Genomic DNA, 20,589 nt, shown 5'->3' on the forward strand with positions numbered 1-20,589 from the left:
CATCCTCAGGTGACAATGAATGCCTGTACAAAATTTCATAGCAATAGTTAAGATATTTCAGTTTGGACTTAAGTGGTGGACCGACTGACACTGCCTGTATCTATATAAAGATACTACATGTGAAAACAAACATCTCAAACTCAAACACAACAGCAGGCATGAGGCTTTAATGTAGTGTAATGATTATTGTTGTCCTTTAAGATTTCATAACTGATGTCGTGATTCCTATTTTCCCTTTCCCCACAGCCCCCCCTACATTTACAGCGACGCCGCCGCAGTATGTGGAGGCGAAGGAAGGGGGAAGCACTCTGCTTAGCTGCTCTGCCCAGGGAAATCCAAAACCAATGATCAGCTGGCTGAGGGAGGGGGAGGAGCTCGCTACCAATGCAAAATATTCGGTAAGAATGATGATGAATAATGGGCATAATTCTAATTTATGATTGTGTGCAAATATAGAAGCAGGGTTTGTGCACAGATGGTGTTATCCACTGAGTCCATCTGTACTGGAAGTATGTTATGGACTCTGTCTCACTCAGGCTAATATCAGCTTCTTCTGTTGTTTTGCTGCCTTTTTTTTGTGTGTGACAAAACCCTAAATATATACTCATACTTCTGAAATGTGTATTGCTGAGGCTTTAGGCCAAAGGACAACAAAAAATGGAACTTACAGTTAGTTAACCATTGAAAACCCACCATAGGGGATCTTTAGGGAGGGGATAGTAGAACAGAAGTTTATGCCACATAGACGTGATATACATCATCTGAAAGCTGAGGGTTAAGAGATACAGCAAAGCACGTTTTTTTACTCAAAAATATGTCACAAACACTGTGTTGGTTAGGCACCTATTCAAACTTTTAAAGCTCAAAGTGTATAGGGGCTTAGAACATTATCATGGAAGTATATGATGACAATTCATGACTCAGTTATGTCTTTATTACCCAGTTTTGGTGCTAAATTAAAGCATTTTTACCACTTGAGAACTGATTAAAATGGTCAAAAATCCCATCAAAATACTACATTAAGAAACCAAGACCTTTAGGAACACTTCATAAAAAATCTGTGCTGTGATTTAGTATCAAAAACTTTGGACATTTTTGTGAGATTTTCTTTAGAATTAGATTAGATGACAAGCACTGCTGATTTGGTAACTGCTAAGAAAACTCTTTATTGTCAATATACAGTACAGGCCAAAAGTTTGGACACACCTTCTCATTCAATGCGTTTTCTTTATTTTCATGACTATTTACATTGTAGATTCTCACTGAAGGCATCAAAACTATGAATGAACACATGTGGAGTTATGTACTTAACAAAAAAAGGTGAAATAACTGAAAACATGTTTTATATTCTAGTTTCTTCAAAATAGCCACCCCTTGCTCTGATTACTGCTTTGCACACTCTTGGCATTCTCTCGATGAGCTTCAAGAGGTAGTCACCTGAAATGGTTTCCACTTCACAGGTGTGCCTTATCAGAGTTAATTAGTGGAATTTCTTGCTTTATCAATGGGGTTGGGACCATCACTTGTGTTGTGCAGAAGTCAGGTTAATACACAGCCGACAGCCTTATTGGACAACTGTTAAAATTCATATTATGGCGAGAACCAATCAGCTAACTAAAGAAAAACGAGTGGCCATCATTACTTTAAGAAATGAAGGTCAGTCAGTCCGGAAAATTGCAAAAACTTTAAATGTGTCCCCAAGTGGAGTCGCAAAAACCATCAAGCGCTACAACGAAACTGGCACACATGAGGACCGACCCAGGAAAGGAAGACCAAGAGTCACCTCTGCTTCTGAGGATAAGTTCATCCGAGTCACCAGCCTCAGAAATCGCAAGTTCACAGCAGCTCAGATCAGAGACCAGATAAATGCCACACAGAGTTCTAGCAGCAGACCCATCTCTAGAACAACTGTTAAGAGGAGACTGCGAATCAGGCCTTCATGGTCAAATAGCTGCTAGGAAACCACTGCTAAGGAGAGGCAACAAGCAGAAGAGATTTGTTTGGGCCAAGAAACACAAGGAATGGACATTAGACCAGTGGAAATCTGTGCTTTGGTCTGATGAGTCCAAATTTGAGATCTTTGGTTCCAACTGCCGTGTCTTTGTGAGACGCAGAAAAGGTGAACGGATGGATTCCACATGCCTGGTTCCCACTGTGAAGCATGGAGGAGGAGGTGTGATGGTGTGGGGGTGTTTTGCTGGTGACACTGTTGGGGATTTATTCAAAATTGAATGCACACTGAACCAGCATGGCTACCACAGCATCCTGCAGCGACATGCCATCCCATCCGGTTTGCTTTTAGTTGGACGATCATTTATTTTTCAACAGGACAATGACCCCAAACACACCTCCAGGCTGTGTAAGGGCTATTTGACCAAGAAGGAGAGTGATGGAGTGCTGCGGCAGATGACCTGGCCTCCACAGTCACCGGACCTGAACCCAATCGAGATGGTTTGGGGTGAGCTGGACCGCAGAGTGAAGGCAAAGGGGCCAACAAGTGCTAAACACCTCTGGGAACTCCTTCAAGTCTGTTGGAAAACCATTTCAGGTGACTACCTCTTGAAGTTCATCGAGAGAATGCCAAGAGTGTGCAAAGCAGTAATCAGAGCAAAGGTTGGCTATTTTGAAGAAACTAGAATATAAAACATGTTTTCAGTTATTTCACCTTTTTTTGTTAAGTACATAACTCCACATGTGTTCATTCATAGTTTTGATGCCTTCAGTGAGAATCTACAATGTAAATAGTCATGAAAATAAAGAAAACGCATTGAATGAGAAGGTGTGTCCAAACTTTTGGCCTGTACTGTACCTATGACAGCTACATCTTCTGAATCCCAGAGGTCTCTAGTTTGTGGTTGTAAATGACGCTGCAACTATCCTAGAGGTCACTACAGGTCATTTTATACAGTGATGTCCATTTAAAAGAATGGTCTAACTTCAATGAAATGGCTGCTATGGAGGTTAACATCATCACACATAAATTAAATTGGGCTCACTGATTCCATTAGAGTCTCAGCTGTCTAGTCATACTCATTTTTGGCAATTCCCATACTGTTTTAAATATTCAAATACAATAGACAAAAATAACATTTGTGATGCATGGAAAAAAACTTTTGTGTTTTTCCTCAAAACTGCATGGGAGTAGCTTAAAGTGGAGAGGGGTCTATAAAGGGGAGACTAACATGTTATTTAGCTCCCTTCCCAACAAGCTAGCATGGCACTACTGGTAACACTGGATTTCTTAGGTATTCGAGTTCCATAGTTACCAGTGTCCCCTTACTTTACAACTCAGCCCGCTACAGCCTCTTCATGACACTAATGCTGGTTGAGATTGCCCTTGGTCCTTTGAGTTTCTTAGAGTACAGGTAAGAAGATGTTCTCAGTTGGCCCTTTGCAAAGCCCTGCCCCTTTGTGATGGTCCATCAAGTTTTCAGAGCTAACATGGAGCCTACACTGTAACTAACTGCAGTCCCTGAAGAAATATTATCAAATTTTGGGAAAAACGAAAAAGAGATTTCAAAGAGAAGCTGACAGAGGGGTCTGCAATATGTGTTTGAAGCGAAAGCCTAACTGTACAGATAACAGTGTAAAAGTGAACCACAACATCACTGGCGATCAAGACAGAGGACGATGAATATAAAGGGAAATTTTGCAGTTATTCAACCAGCTGTGTGTCATCACCATGTGTGCGGATGAATGGTGTTTGGCTTCCCTTGGAGCTCCGTCTGCCGGCAGAGGTTTAGCAGCCAAGGTCTGGCGGTGGAGGTCCAGCAGCTCCAAGAGAAGCCTGATACCATTCATCTGCACACACTGCAATGACACACAGCTGGTTGAATGTCATCGAGTTTCCCTTCTTCCTTTCACTGGTTCCTGTAGAGCAGGGTAGGTCTTTATTCACTGTTGTAATAATCGAAAAGCAAAAGTAGCATGTGTTCAGTTCAGTTAAGTTCAGACAACTTTATTTATCCCACAAGGGCAATCAGTTTTACAATCTACCCAGACCATACACATACTACCGACGGTAGTGATATGTCAGAGATCAATACATGTATACATTCAGTAGGCTATACCTTCAGTGGCTAGCTAGCTAACCCTACATTTTTCGGGGTGTGATTTGGTTTTGGAACAGGGAAGAAACGTATATCTTCTTCCAACCTCTCCAGGTAACGGATGTCATTAAAACACATGCCACAGGCACGATTTTTAGCTTGAAATCCACAAAACCAGCCTGACATCTGAAATGAGACCCTTGTCAGAGGTGGCCGATGCTACGGTATAATTGACCAGTCTGTGTTCGAGGGGCAGGGCTAAGTGAAGGGTCAGTTAGTTAGAAGTATGTATTTCAGTTTTTCAACTGATTTCTGTATGGTTTTAGTTGACAATAAGTTAAATTTTGCAGACATCTGACTGCTTAATGAGAACAGCCAACGATCGTAGCGGTAAAACTGTCTGTCAGGCTCTTCCTGCTTCCCTTTTAAATTAAACCTTGACTCACTTAAACAATGTTAAGAACAGCTACTGGCAGCCCACCTCACATTTCTAAACCCTCTTTGTTGTGTGGTGATGCATGACTTTTATTCCTGTGGATAAACTCCCAGAAGCAGACAGTCTGATGTCATGACAAGATATTTCTGGCACCTCTTCAGTGTGGTTTGATAGCAGCGAAATGTCTCAAGCAACATAAACCATCAACAATAAAACATCAGGTGGTTGGATCGTGGCATTAGTCGCACAGAATCAAAGACATTTAACACGCTGTTTCATTACAGATGACTCACAAGCACCAAAAGCTTCGGCAGACGATGATGCATCAGCCACGGGATGTTTTGCATCTTGAGTAAAAAGGTGCAAATGTCACTTTTTCTCAAGTGGAGAGACTCTTGCTCTCTGGCTCTCACTATACTACCACAAGTACTCTCTCCACCTACACGTGGAGCTGGAGAGAGTACTCAAATGCAACAAGTTCACACCGGCACTCTGGCGATTATCATTCTTGCATAAGCAGGAATTAGAAGCAAACGAGGGAGGTCAAGGTAAACAGAAAATTAAATCACAGCAGACATAACATGTTGAATACGCAATAGAAGAACAACAGTGCTAAAGGGCATTTTTCACACTGCCTTATAATAATTTTTGGAACTTTCCTAAAGGTGGCTGCCTTCTTCCTTTTTCTGCATGCCTTCACATTCTCATATGTCACTGATATTGCAGTCTGCTGCTATCAACTCTTTACAGCTGCCTGTGTGATACAGGAAGTGACAGGAGCATGCTGCAGCGCCTGTTAAGAGTCTCTTCTTCCTTTCTCTTTCATTTTCCCTTTTTTCTCTCCCTGCAGTTGCCTCCTTTTAACACCATTCCCTCAGTAAATGATTAGACAACATTCTGATGCATTATTAATCTCCTTCTCCTGCATCAATTTTACATTAGTCCTAATATGAATGTTACACTAAAAATGAAAATCTAGTTAGAGCCGATGCCATACTTCACTAGCTGCACTGTTATGTACGGAGGAAATATTGAAGCAGAGCATTTATCAGTTGCCGTCATCCATTTGGCCACTCGGAGTGTATGTTCGAGCACAAACTTGGGAAAGCTCCTTCCTCTGGTGAGAAGAGAGTGTGTGTGTTTGTGTGTGCGTGAGGGTAAATTTGCTCACCCACATGATCAGATCCATGGAGACGTCATGGAGAAAGGCAGGAATGTAACAGACAGGGTTAGTGGAGAGGAGGAGGAATCGTCCGTCTCCTCCTTTCTTTGCTTTATTACTTTATTTGCACAGTAGAAAAGGGCCATAAAACAAAGGTACTAAACAAAACAGTTTTGGAGGAGAGGATGGAAGCCTTGGTGGGATTATAAGGATCTTCCCTGAAGTGCACTCAGATGATAAGCAAGCAGAAAAACAACAGCAACCTCCTGCTGTTTCAGAAGCCTGTATCAGTCTCTCTGGATGTGTCAGTGAAGTGTGACACAAATTGAGATTCTGCCTCCATCTCATGCTTCACCTTATCTACTGCTTCTGCTTTCCCTCTGTCCCCATTTCCCCCCTCATCTCCTCTTCCTCCTCCTCCTCCTCCTCCTCCTGTTCTTTAATCTTCTCCCCCTCACCTTGGATTGAGTTCAGTTCTGGCACAGACAGTATTGCAGTGGACTGATGACCATTACATATCATCAGGTCCTGTTCAGTTTACTGTCTGTGGAAGTCTGCTACAGTCACTGCTGCATGTGGTGTCTGCACTGGAGGAGATTTAATTTGATTTTGATAAATTCAGTGCGTCATAAAATCCCAGGATTAGAAAAAAGAAGATTTCTGCAAATAAGGGTAAATTCACCTGCTGGCAGTGATGGGAAGGTCACTTTTGAAATGTATACGTCACAGATTCAAGTTACCCTGTTAAACATGTAATGAGTTATGTAACTATTTTTATTACTTCACCAAAGTAATGTAATTTATTACATAAAGCTGAAAAGTCCTAAACACATCAGTACATAAATGTGGCATTTAAATTTGTCCCAATGACTTTGCTGACCCGAAGTACACCAAAAGAAGACATACCTGCACAGTGAAAAGATGCAAAGCAGCAGTATGATTGTTATATTCTATATGTAATATTTTTAACAAAAAAGTATTTATTTAGATGTAACCTTTTTTTTAATCACCAACATTTTGATTAGATTTAATTTAGATTTAATTACATATTTTTTTAGTTACTGTAACTGGTTGCAATTACATTTATTCTGTAATTTTACAACATAATTCTGTTACATGTAATGAGTCACTCCCCAACACTGGGGTCGTTAGTGTTGTAACAATACATCAACCTGGATAGATGTATCGATTCAGTGATCAACGATGTCATCGATGCAATGTGAAAACATTGTAGTTATCTAAACTAAGAGCTCACATCAGACCCTAACGACTCTGCAGGGGTTCCCACCCACACAGGGTTTAAAGCCTGCAACTCTGTACCAGTCATTTAGAACTGAAGAAGCTGCTTGGATGAGAGGCGAAACGTCTTCAAGAAACGCAAGCAAGTCCAGTTGCCTACGATATAGCACTTTTGATTACCATGACCTGGATGACTGAGAATCTTCACCGACAAATTGTCATTATCCTTAAGATACGCCTTTATTTTGAAATCCCCATGGCAATCTGTGTCTCCATTAGCATCCATTTTTTCTTCTCAATATAATGTGGTGTTGTGACAAAACTTGGAATTTACACCTCTGCTGGCTATGCAGTATTTTGCTAAAAAACTGGCAACAAAAAAGCAACACAGTGGTTGGTCAGGAAGTTTAATCTATGCAGGCAGATCATTACTGTACTAACAGTGCTGGCCTGTGGCACAGGCAGTATAGGCGAATGCTAAAGGCGCCGTCATTCATAGGGGGCACCACGAATGGAGGAAGAAAAGCTCAAAATGTTTATCTTTTACTACTTTTTACTATTTTTTTTGTAATACTATAACACTATTACATAAGCGCCACAACAACACAACTACATGCATAGCAAAGCCTTTTTTTCTGGGTTCCCTCCCCAGCTTGTTACACTTTACCTGCTCTCTGGGGGAGATGGGTGCGTTATCCTGTCATGCGAACCCCGAAACACGCTGTATCGTTGTCATGTCAAAACGACAAAAGCACCCTGGTGCCCACTCAACTACCACTGCACTACTGACAGGAGTGGATGTGGAGAGAAGGAACATGCAAAGAAGAACGCCGGGGGGGGGGGGGGGGGCTCGCCTAGGACACCACTACCACTGACTACTTGGCACATCACATTAAGTGAGAGTGTAGTTTGATTATTTAACATGTTTCCTAATGAGCGAGCTACTTGTTAGCTTGTGGGCAATGCAGTTTGTGGGTCTCCGCTGTATGTAGGGGTGCACAATTAATCGAAATATTATGGAAATCGCAATAGGGTTAAAGGCAATATCCGCATTGCTGAAGCTTTTTGGGAAAAGTAAAACATACCGTTTTAAATTAAAATTGTGGTGCTACGGAGATGTCCCAGCCCACGAATCATATTCCAGACATAAGGACACATTCATTCAAAACACACACATCTTCATCATCGTCAGTGAAAATGAAATTAAAAAGTGTCGCAATGTCCAGTCAGTGAAAGTTAGTGGTATGTTCAGGAACACAGAACATGCCAAATCAGCCAGACAGTAGTTACTGCAGCTGTGTAATTAAAATAAAGACAGTTTTAATCAATTCATCTCTTCTAACTTTTTTAAATCAATACAAATTTCCTTCCAAGCAACAAATCGATGCTTCACAACACTCCAGTGTTTAGTTTACACTCGGAGCTCTCAGCACACCACACGTGTCGTATGTTACACAACAGTGAAACACAAAGTGTTATCCTGTGATGATGATGATGCAGTTTGCCAGCAGACCGACAGAAGTTAAATGTAGCTCGTGTCGATCCGCTAGTAGCATCTCTGGGCTCTAAAATATTGGGAAGACAGATGAATAGGAATAATTCTGCAGGCGTAGCAGATTCCCCCTCAGCTGCATGAATGGACAGACTACAGCTGTGTGTGACTTGAATGGACAGAGCCTCTCGCAACCTGTTGCATAATTTATGAGGGTTTTTCTATTAGGTTTGGTTAATGTGTTTCTTCGCCACTTATTGGTTCTCATCAGAGGCTGCACACGGGGACGCGCAGCAACATGGGGTTAGACGTTTCCAAGGTTACAACATGCAGGAATCAGACCTGGAGAGTTAATTAAAGCATGACGCATTCATGACTTTTAAGTGTTTGATGTGTTTTCTTTGGAGACTCACCGCAGAGTTACTCGAGTGGGAGTGTGTAACTAAGTACATTTACTAAAGTACAAGTCTGTGGTACCTGTACTGTTTTATGCCACCTTACACCTGTTCCACTACATTTCAGAGGGAAGTTTGGCAGCAACTAAGATTTTACACAAAGAAGGGGTAATATAATGAAGTAATTGCTCAAGCAAATATGTTTTCTGCCTCTCTTAAAAAAAAAAAAACTTATAATAGACTCAATTAAACAACTGGAGTGTCTGTTTGCACCCAAGTGAGAATAGTCACATTTCTCTCCCCCACCCCTCGTCTCAGATATTCTCTAAGCAATAAAGTGGGAAAGTTACAAGAAAAAAAATCACAAATAAAAAAAAAAAACTGCTTGAATGTCAGGTGACGTAGTACGAAGAGAAACACAGACCATGGAGGGAGTAAAATGTAGTGGTTGAATGAGTCAAGCACGGGACATTCAACAGAAGATGGGGACTCTGGCACTGTGTGAGTCATTGTTGGCTCATAAATTTTAGACTTAGTTGACATATTACATTCAATTTTTAGGATGTATGAAGCTGCTGACGGCACTCCGCACATAAACTTTAACAGCTGATACGACACCCGGGAATATACACCTGGGTGCAAATTACATATGCCTCAATCGATAATGAAAATAATTATGAGGCGCAGCCCTTAAAAAATGTAATTAGTTAAAAAGCAGCTTCACTTTAAGCAATTACAACAGTACATTAATGCATTAGTCAGAATGATCTAATGATTTACTGTGTAATAATATAAGTCTCACATTTTCTACATGAAGTACTTTTACTTTTGATCATATAAATATACTTTATTAATGCTTCTTATGTACATAAGAAACATGTTAGTGCAACGCTTTTAAGTGTAATGCGGTGTTTTTTACAATGTGGTATTACTGCTTTTTCTCAAGTAAAGGATCAAATAACACTCATTTTCATTATTGTTTAATCTGACAGTTAATTTCTTGATTAAGCAATTATTTGTTTACAGCCTATAAAATGTCAGAAAGTAGTGAAAAATGCCTCTCACAATAGCCAACATATTGCTCATTATGTCAGACCAGAAATAAAAATCTTGATAGTATTCAATTTACTTTCATAGAAGACAAAGAAATGGTGCACATATCCACATTTGAGAAGCTGGAATCAATGAAGTTTGATTTTTTTTGCCTAGAGAACAACTTAAATGATTATTTGATTACCAATACTGCTGCTGGTTAGGCTACTTTTCTGCCAGTCGTTTAACTGCTGGACCTTTAATCTGAAGTTTTCCTCTGCCACTGTATTTGACAACCTGAAACTTGTTGTTTATCACATTATCATTTTAATGGTTTGTGTCAGAGACTTCATCTGCCTGCCCTGCATGTGACCACAGGTACATGATGGCAGTCTAACCATCCTTGGCATCACTAGAGACGACAGAGGGGCGTACACATGCCGAGCCTACAGTGACCAGGGAGAGGTGCTCCACACTACCCGTCTGCTGGTACAAGGTACTGTATTCATAGCTTAAACACACTGAGAGGACGCCCCTGATTAAGAGCTTATTAATAAGTGTTAATGAGTGTGATTCTGAAATGAAAAACATGTTTCCTAGTTTCTTCCTCCTGAGGCCAAATATTGCATCTGCATCGCTGAAGTAGTTTTATTATTTATACCTTACTGTAGCAGCATTTAAAAGCAGAGCCATGCAACTCTCTGGTGTACTGATGTATGTAACATACCTTCTGAGTCTGTATCAGTCAGTCAATAGCTCAGTCTGGGGCTTATGTGTGTTTGTGTGTGTGTATGTGCATGTGTACGTGCTCTTGTGCACAGCCATGTGTGTACAACAGGATCTGTCTGTGAGAGCGTCACTGTCTGTCTCCGGTCCATTAACTAGGCTCTCTGCTAGACACAGATCAGATAGATGGTTGTGATACCAGCCTCCAGTGCTCGCTCTCACTCTCCCGATACAGCAGGGAGTTAACAGTGTGTATTTAACAAGCAACTGAGCATCTTGCTTTTATGGTCGAGTTAGCGTCAGGTCTATTTTAATGCTTGACTTCTGTAGGTGCAAACAGGGCGGAGGAATTACTCTCCCCTTTGTTCCCTGTATAGTAAATGCATGTGCACACTCACTGCAAACACACATTAAAAAATCATTGTGTTGTAACCCAGTGGATAGTGTAACCAGCGGTGCGTGTGATGCAACTGCATTAAGTCTGCAGGCCTCCAGTGGAGCCGCTAATACTACGATACCCTCGTTCTTTCACCCACAACACACTGCGGCAGTGGTGGCTCAGTTGTGGACTCCTTTCTTTCCATCGCATCAAAGCAGGACAAAACTACCTGTATGTTCCCTTCCTGCATGCAGGAAGACCCGACAATGTATAATATGTCCAGAATTAGGTCAGAATTTTTCAAGAAAAGACTAAATTTAAAGAAAAAGATAAAGTGAACCAAATGATTTTGATTGGATTGGGATGACTGCATTACATAGGTGTGATTGTCTATTGTACAGTTACTGAATATTTGATACAGAAGACTTTTTTCCCCTTTATTCTTTAAATATGACAACATTTTTCTTGTAATATTACAACTAAATTCTCGAAAGTGTCAGATGTTTTCTTGTCCAAGATATTGTTGAAAATTTGTCCCATATGGAGAGACATTTTTCATTCATTCATTCATCTTCTAACCACCTCATCCTCTTGAGGGTCGCGGGGGGGCTGGAGCCTATCCCAGCTGACATCGGGCAAGAGGCAGGGTACACCCTGGACAGGTCAACAGACTATCGCAGGGCTGACACATAGAGACAAACAACCATTCACACTAGCATTAACCTAGTCCCCAATCTGCATGTCTTTGGACTGTGGGAGGAAGCCGGAGTGCCCGGAGAGAACCCACGCTGACACGGGGAGAACATGCAAACTCCGCACAGAAGGGCTCCCACGCCCGGGATCGAACCGGCAACCCTCTTGCTGTGAGGCAAGAGTGCTAACCACCGCACCACCGTGCTGCCTGAGAGACATTTTTAATTATTAAAATAATATATTTTTTTCAAATATTTAACAGAATCAATTTTTAAACCAGTTTTGTAAACAAGGTGAAAGTCTTTGAGTCAGTTTTTTTGCAAGCAGTGTTCCCATCATTAAAGCTAATGGCATATGCTGGGAAGGATAGTTTGTTATAATCATTGGAAAACAGACTGAAATCATTAGGCCAAAAGTATTGCACAATCCCAAAATAAATGTAACAGGCTTCCTCCTTTAGTTTTTGCATGTATTGCAAATTTAAGACACAGAGGGAAACATTTTGCACAAAAGACTTTTGAATATTTGAACCCATAAAAGTATCTCTTATTGCAGAGCTACTTGATTTGAGTGCATACAGTGCGTACAGTAGATGTCAGTTGGCATGACCCTAGTTCGGAGTAGCAGGCTGGAGTTTGACATGAAAGTTAAGCAATGTTCTGCTGTGGATGGTGCGGTAACAAAATGTATTATAACTCCCTAAAAAAATCAATATCACTTCAAGTGTATGCTATATTTAGAGTATTTTCAATGCTTTACCTTAATGCAAGACACCGATTTGTGATGGGTAACAGAAACCGTTACATCGCACTCTTGAAAGCCAGACTCCATTGAGAAAAACAGTGATTTAACATTGTTGAACACAGGAGCTGCTGGTCTACCACTGCCTTGATCAATTAGTATGTTTGTGTTATCATGTGACTTTGGCATAAAAAGTGGTTAGTTCGGATTCACCGATGTCACACAGTAACACAATAGCTAAGTGGTCGAAGCAGTGGTTAAAGGGATAGTGCACCCAAAAATGAAAATTCAGTCATTATCTACTCACCCATATGCCGATGGAGGCCCTGGTGAAGTTTTAGAGTCCTCACATCCCTTGCGGAGATTGACGGGGGGAACGGGCAGCACACCAGTGGTAGACAGCGCCCCAGACTAACATCCAAGAACACAGAATTGAATCCACAAAGTATCTCCATACTGCTCATCCGTAGTGATCCAAGTGTGCTGCAGCCGCGACATAAAAAGTTGCTTCGAAAAACGTTTTCCCCATTGGAATGAGCTGACTGATGGCAAGGTAAGATGGTAAAAATACTCTCAGTATAGCTTAAACTTAAACTGTTCCTGATTTTTTAGGTGGGACTTTTTTTAGGTGGCTAAAATACATTTTGCTGTTGGCCCCCATCCACAGCAGTACGTTACATAGCTTCCATGTCGGATTCCAGTCTGCTTCTTCAAATGGGGGGCGTGCCGACTGACTTCTACTGTATATAATACACTGACTATGGATAAGTACTGCACTTCAAAAAAATCCAAACTGTCCCTTTAAGTAACACTATAAAACCTGTTGTCAGGTAGAATAAGAAACAAATAAAACATTTTGTCCTGTAGTTGAGTTTGGATGAACACTTGGCATGAAAAGCACTGTGGAATAAAATGCGGGGTATGATTAAGACTCAGAGCAATAACAAGCAGATATCTGAGGAGTCATGATTCTCACTCCCGTGATCTGTTTTTAATTGTTATGTGAGACACTGTGAGGCACACAGTGCCGTCAACGGTCCCACCTGATGCATTAAAGCCGTGCGCGCTGAGAGGAAAATAACCAGGAGGCTTGTATCTGGGCCCACTCATAAAAGACAGCTTACCTTTCATGGCTTCTACTGTTTTATTGAGAGTTAAGAGCAAACCTCGAGCACCTCAGGGGATGAGGAGGTTACAATGTGAAGCATGCATAAGCTCCGACGCTGGCTACTGTTAAGGTAACAGTAGCTGCCTGGTCACTGTATTTCACCTCAGACTGTGGTGATATATTGTAAATAAAACAAAGTGTGTGCTCTTTCTCACTCTGTTACTGACAGAAATGTCCACTATCCCAAAGTGGAAGCAGAGCTGGCCTGCATATAGTTCAGTAGGATGTTTTAGGATCTAATGATACTTTTTATCCAACAAAAACAAAACTGTTGTGCTGTTGCACCAAATCACAGATGAACAGGTCTGATCTTCTTTTGTAAAGAATGGCCTGCATATTACAGTATGTGAGTTTTTGTCATTTTTATCTTACTATTTATTGCCTTTTTCATGTACTCCTCTTTTGAATTAATAAGTAAATGTTTATATTGTATGTAAAATGGGTTTTAAACATTGCTGATAAAAACAGATGTGTAAATCATGGATGGATTACTAAATGGGCCTTCCAGGCACAGACCCGGAGGCCCAAAATGTCAGGGGCTCCCCTGGCCTTCACCTGCAAAATGTAACTCAAATCAACTCGTACCAATCAGAGAGAGACTCAAAATAACCTCAAAGAGACAAGAAAAGACCACAAAGAGATGCAAAACAACAACAAAAAAATTAGGCAAAGCAACCACAAAGTCTGTGTTTTGTTCCTGTGGTGGAGAGGTGGTGGGGCCTTTTGTATATCTGTGCCCAGGGGCCCATCGTCTCATAATTTGTCCATCGTGTGAATAAAAAGTCTTATTTCACTTTAATGTATGCACACTGTAAATGGATAGTTCAACCATTTCATAGGGGCTAAGTAAAAAAAATATTTGTAGTTCCTCCCTAAAGAAACTCATTTCAGATGCAGCAGGGATCTGTTTTCACGGTCAAAGCCCAAAATCCCCACTGTACACCACCTGCTCAGCCCAAAACAGCACACAGACACAGTTAGCAACTAGCATGTGAACATAGTGGAGCATTTAGCAGCTAGAGAGTCACATATTTCCCTCAGGAGCTGGTGGAGACCAAAAACAAAGCTAAAATGAGAAAGAGTTACATTCATCAGGTGGCTGGAAACACGACTCTGAGTGAATGCAAATGTTGCTCTGTAACTGATGGATGTGTAAAGAAGAAACTATTTATTCATATCAGCTTAGCTTGCAGGTTAAATCTGAAGACTACAACAAACTAAAACACTTGTGTCTGCCTCTTTCAGGGCCTCCATACATCGTCTCTCCACCAGAAAACGTCACTGTAAACATATCCCAGAATGCACTCTTCACCTGCCAAGCGGAGGCGTATCCTGGCAACCTGACCTACACCTGGTTCTGGGAAGAGGACAACGTCTACTTCAAGAAGTAAAGTTATGATCAAGTTCACTTCTGTACTGTAGCTGCAGGGAAACAGTTAAAAAACCTGGGTGAGGTTGAGACTTAAAGGCATTTAAAGCGCCATCACACAGGCTGCATTCATCCCAGAGCTTCTCTGATGTGGGTGACATTGTGTGTCTCTGAGCCCTTCGTGTGTGTGTGTGTGTGTGTGTGTGTGTGTGTTGGTGTCCTGTCCTACTGTGGCCCCAGAGGCAGCAAGAGCGCGCCTGGTGGGGGGCTGTCTGGACAGTGCCAGGCGAGTTAGTGCGCTCTGATGACAATACCACCTGACTCAGGCCTTGTGTCATCATATGCCTCTCATGCAGTGATGCTCTGAAGCATAGCCAGGACCTCCGCAGACTCCCCAGAGCAGGTCTTTAGAGTCTGAGAGGGTTTTACAGCGAACAAGTGACAGACAGAACAAGTGGGAAGGAAGAACAAGTGAACAGGCGTTTGACTGGCAGTGAAAACAAGTGTCTGAAGGACTTCCACAGAGGAAGTGCACTGAAGTGTCCGATCTAATTTTAAACAGCTTTCGTGGCATCAATCTTGATGTTCTTTTAATTTTCTTAACGGATGGGTAGGTTTATAAGGTAGTCCTAGGTAAGAAGTTGTAACATATATGAATTACATTACTTATTTCATTATAGTGTATCTTGACAAATTAAATTCTGTACTATATAGGAATGGGATGTTAAACAATTTTATTGTGGATCGCAAACACTATCACATTACGTTAATAAACGTATCCTCTTAGAACAGTTCATATGATATCTTATGAGAATGCACATTTAACGGCTCAGTTACAGAGGTTAGGTTTTGGCAAGTAAAGTTACTTGTAACGTCAGTGTCCTGGGGGGAAGTCCTGTGTTTTGTGACCCATCCACCACCCCAACCTGCCTCCTTATGCATACTACTTCCTTCTCTGCGCCTGTTAATGCACTGGTCCCATAGCCTTCCCAGTTACACGGATTGTACAGGAATTACTGGCTCGTGGTTATGTGGGATATATATGAATTATGGTGCATTACTTGTCGCAGGTGTTCGTACAAACAGTGCGTGAGAACGGCCTGGGCTGATTGCGGTGAATTTTCATTAATGGGATAATAGTGAGTATCATGTTCAGCAGCACCCAAAGAGTCTGCTGGGCAACCAACAATAACAGAGACTCTGCAAAAACAGCCTGCGTATGTGCCAACCTTAAAAACGAGCATTAGTATATTTCATTTCATAGGATATGATGCCACTGAAAATTCTGGCTTTTTAAGATTTGTAGTTGTCAAAAAGATGTAAATATTGTTAACAAAATGTAAGATAAAGTGATTCCATGTTTTAGTTCCAATACCGAGACCAGTATCTCAAATGCCCCTGCCCAAAATATTGGACCTGGTATTGGCATGTGTGAGATTCTATGCACTGATCCAATACCACGTAATTTATTAATTAATTTTTAAATAAGTTTCACACCTGGACAAAATGGCAGTTTTCCTGTAAATCACTTCTTCTTTGCTGCTCTAAAACAGGAGCCTACACAGCAAGTTGCTCAATGCAGCCACTGGCAACTACTGTTTTAGAGCGGCAAAGAAGAATTGATTTACAGGAAAACTGCCATTTTGTCCGGGTGTGAAACTTATTCAAAGTTTATTCCTAAATAGTAATAATAGTGCAGTGTTAGCCGTTAGCAAAATGTTAGTAATTTGCAGTATTTCACACTGGATAAAAGTTCTGTGGCATTCATTCTCTGTATGTATTTGTTCATGTTTTTGTTCAGGGTTTAACCTGAGCCATGTCATGCAAAATTGATAGCAATCATCTCACATCCATACAGGGGTTAGTAATATACAGCTGTTCATTTTTTATTTTTATTCTTTTGTGCAATGGTATCAGATCTGTACCCAGTATCAAATGATATGCAAGTTCAGGTAACAGAAATAACATCAGTAAGGTAAAAATGGTATCAGAACATCTCTGTTTAAAGGTATGCAGAACCAGATTGTCAGTTAGTTTGAAAACACGTTTGCCACCAAGTGAAAGTCAAAGCCAATCCCAGATTCACTCTCGTTCGACGTTTCACCTTGTTATCTATGTGTTTTTTTGGCACTGTGTCTCTTGGATACCTGCTGCGTTTGGACAGGCGTCTGCCCCGACCTCACCTGAGCGCTGTGAGGACACATGTCCAAAAAAGTCCCAAAACAGTAAAATACAGGAAGAGGGCAGAGTCTCTGTAGAAAAATACACTGCTACACACTTGTAGTGGGTCATACGTGATGATTGAGAGGGATTACTTTTGTATCAGTCTATACATTGTTGAATGAGGAGTTGAATAATATTGTGAATTTTAATATAGAATCATGTATATTGTATTTATTTTTCATCCCTGTACATATAGTGTATACAGTTCACACATCATGGCTGCCACAGCATTCCTTGCGCACAAATATTTGCCCAATTCACTCATATAGTCCAAGTACTGTGATGTATATATTGTGTGTAGCTTTTGTAAGGTTATTTATTTTTCCAAGTTGCTTTTCAAGATACCCTGTGTGTTACATTGCATGATAAATCATCAATAAATATCTTAGGTAACTGAGAACACACCAAAGGTACAAGGTAGCAGATCATATTATCTTAATGTTGTAGCTAAGATCAGTTATAAGAAACACCAGATGGTTTTCCAAGTAGTACCACATACGTGTTTGGTTAAAATAAAGTAATATAAGTTCATAATCCATTAATCAATGCTTAAGAAGTTGTAGATGAATTGATTTGGGTTCATTCATGTGGTCCAGTCAGTCAAAGGGATTTTTTTTATATCCTAGCAGCCCAAATATTTTTCTTATTAATGGCCTAAAACTGATCTGTAAACCTCCAGTAAATGATATATTCACCATTTATAAATCCATTTTAAGAAAGTGGTATCATTTTATTTAAGGATATATTCAGTTTGAGCTATGTTATATGGTACAATTATTTCACAAGGAAACAAGGAAAGCAGCTTCATTAAACAAACGGAATATGTGCTCCATCAGTACTGTGTTTAATTTTAAATGGTGTCAAGGGGGAAAGCATGAAGGCTGAACCATTTGGCGATTATGGCAATTAGCAGATTTATTTGAATCTCTTGCTCTGTACTCTGTGTTCTTCCTCTCAGTGCCGGCTGCTGTTTGACTCTCTGCTGCTCTCTTATGGCACCTTGATGTAATTCAGCAAAGAAAAGAGATGTGTGCCCTGTCCTGCTGCTGTGCTTGAGTAACATGGTGTGTGACAAAACGCGTGTGTGTGTGTGTCTTCTTGCAGTGATCTGAAGCTCCGAGTGCGCATTCTCATCGACGGCACCCTTATCATCTTCCGGGTCAAGCCGGAGGATGCTGGGAAATACACCTGCAGTCCGAGCAACAGCCTCGGTATCTCGCCCTCGGCATCAGCCTACCTGACTGTTCAGTGTGAGTGTTACCGTGGCAACAAAGTGGGTGGGGGAGGGGCAGGGAGAGTGAGCGGTGTGAGGAGGAGAAGGGAACAGCAGCAGCAGTATGGAGGCTGCTGTATTATTTGGCAGCGCTGCTCTGCCACTGTAATGCAAAGTAACCTTCCTGAATGTCAAGGTCAGATGTGACAGAGGGTCACAGAGTTTGCTTTGACTCAGCCTCTTTGACCATTTTCATATTCTGAGTGGATTTTAGCGATACAGTTAGTATCTATACTGACTCCAGCCTCATTCCTGTGTGCACAAAAATGGAGACGGGCTCGTCCTCAGACTCCATTTTTCCTCGTCTCTTTTGAATCCGGCTCCCCCTAAAAATGAAACAGTGACCTTCCTGTTCATCGGCTCTGTCTGATGAGAGAGAAAAACGTCACTCCTGGCTATCTGACGTTTCATCGTCAAGCCCTGGCGTGTTGAGCTAATTTGCTCCCAAGTTGCCGCTGGTCATTGATTACTGTGCTACAGTATGAGAGAGAGCCCGGGGGATTCACAGGCACTGCAGGCACTGATTTCATCACTGGCCTCAAATAAAGCAGACCATAATTAAACCAGTGTCCTGGATGCTTCATGCAAAACACACTCTGGGCTCATATTTATCAAGCATCTCAGAATCACTCCCAGGAATAGTGCTGAAAGTTAACCTAGGACTTCAAATACTTAGAGTAGGACTTGAGAGTAATTTATTAACACTTACTTTCAGCCACGAGAGGGACTACGCCGAGGAGAGGCGCAGGGCCCAGTTGTACGACAGTTAAGGTTTCAGATATTTAAAAAAATGGTACAAAATGCAGAAAATAGCACTGCTTGTTAATGTTTATGGTTTTATGGATATAGGCAATTCAATCTGGTAACTAAATTTGACTGCTAACAAACCCTGGGAAGCCACTTACCTAGCTAAAAGAATAAATGTAGTCCAAACATGCATTAAAAAACTAGCTGACTGACAGTCATGAAGTGAAAATGAATCATATCAGCCCCAACCAATAACACATCCTTTTACAGCCCATAATAGTATAGCAGTACCTCATCTTATCTTCCACTAATTCTCCTTTCAACTACACCTAATTTATGTTCCTTACAAACAAGAATTTTTTTTTCTGTATTGTCACCCAGCCTTGGAAAATGCACTATAACAATGTGAACACATCTCTCAAATATTATAGCCCTGCAATACTTATATTATCATTAATTATTTATGAAGAATTATTTTATTGCTGGAAAGATGGTCTTTTCATAAAACTGGGCTGTCTATGCAGTAGAAAGATGCAAATAGTTTTGAAATTCTCTATGACCAGAGAAAACGAGAGGTAAAAGGCTGCAGAAAGAGGAAGAAAACCTGCAACTACTAGAATGCACTGTGCAGTGCACTGCGCCAATAATCTCTGCTGCTGGTGGGTAAAACAAGCTTGGTTGTTTTTCCATGGAAAACAAGATGGCGACTAGCTGGTAACAAACAATCTCCAACTACAGTTAAACAGTACACTAAAACATGTTTCTGAAAACATTTTAGGAGAGAAACAGGCAATGCCGCTACACAATTTTGGTTCATATTTTATCAGCACCGCTTAGTTTTACAATTCAGGGTTTGTTTGTTTTTTTCAGCATTCATTTTACAATACAGGAAACAGTATGGCACTCACTTCCTGTTCACAAATTCTCATATCACAGCCAAACAGAGCACTAAAATATGCTTCTGAAGACATTTTAGGCAGAAAATAGGCAATACTGTAACACAATCTTGGTTTGTATTTGACCAGCATTGGTTACTTGTACCACTTCATCGGAGTTTGGTCTGAGTTTGAGAGACAAAAGGCTGGTTCTCTCTCTATCCACCTCTCTACTCTTTGTATCCATGTTGGCGGGCATACGAAAATGTGGAAGTACAATCTGTAGTTGGAGCAACAGCCCTAGAGCCAGTGGGATAACACATTTTGTGTCATCTAGCAGATTTAAGCTGGGAGATGAACGCGGAGATCTGGGCACTGGTAGGATGGAGGGACGTTCATACACATACTACACACATTGTTATGATACAAAACTGATCAAAAAGTATGCCTTTAATTGTTATAATAAGCTATATATGAGACTCTTTATTACATTTTAGCTGTGCAATTAAATTGAGATACTCTTTATTATGCAGATGACAGTCTGTTCTCTCTCAGTTTAATTTATGACCATTGAAACTGTTTGTTGTGAC

At 40.9% G+C, this 20,589-nt stretch overlaps 1 protein-coding gene across 6 annotated transcripts in view; it reads left to right on the plus strand.

Moving 5' to 3' along the window:
- The window catches only part of igsf9ba (immunoglobulin superfamily, member 9Ba), a 93,190-nt gene that overhangs the window by 45,434 nt on the left and 27,167 nt on the right, over positions 1-20,589 (plus strand). For all 6 annotated transcript variants that reach the window (XM_049576442.1, XM_049576441.1, XM_049576438.1 and 3 more), the window contains exons 4-7: positions 247-398; positions 10,184-10,301; positions 14,758-14,899; positions 18,209-18,354. In XM_049576442.1, the coding sequence (XP_049432399.1) occupies positions 247-398; positions 10,184-10,301; positions 14,758-14,899; positions 18,209-18,354 (558 nt within the window). The remainder of the gene's footprint in view (positions 1-246; positions 399-10,183; positions 10,302-14,757; positions 14,900-18,208; positions 18,355-20,589) is intronic.

Source organism: Epinephelus fuscoguttatus, linkage group LG5 (genome assembly GCF_011397635.1).
Source record: "Epinephelus fuscoguttatus linkage group LG5, E.fuscoguttatus.final_Chr_v1".
NCBI lineage: Eukaryota > Metazoa > Chordata > Actinopteri > Perciformes > Serranidae > Epinephelus > Epinephelus fuscoguttatus.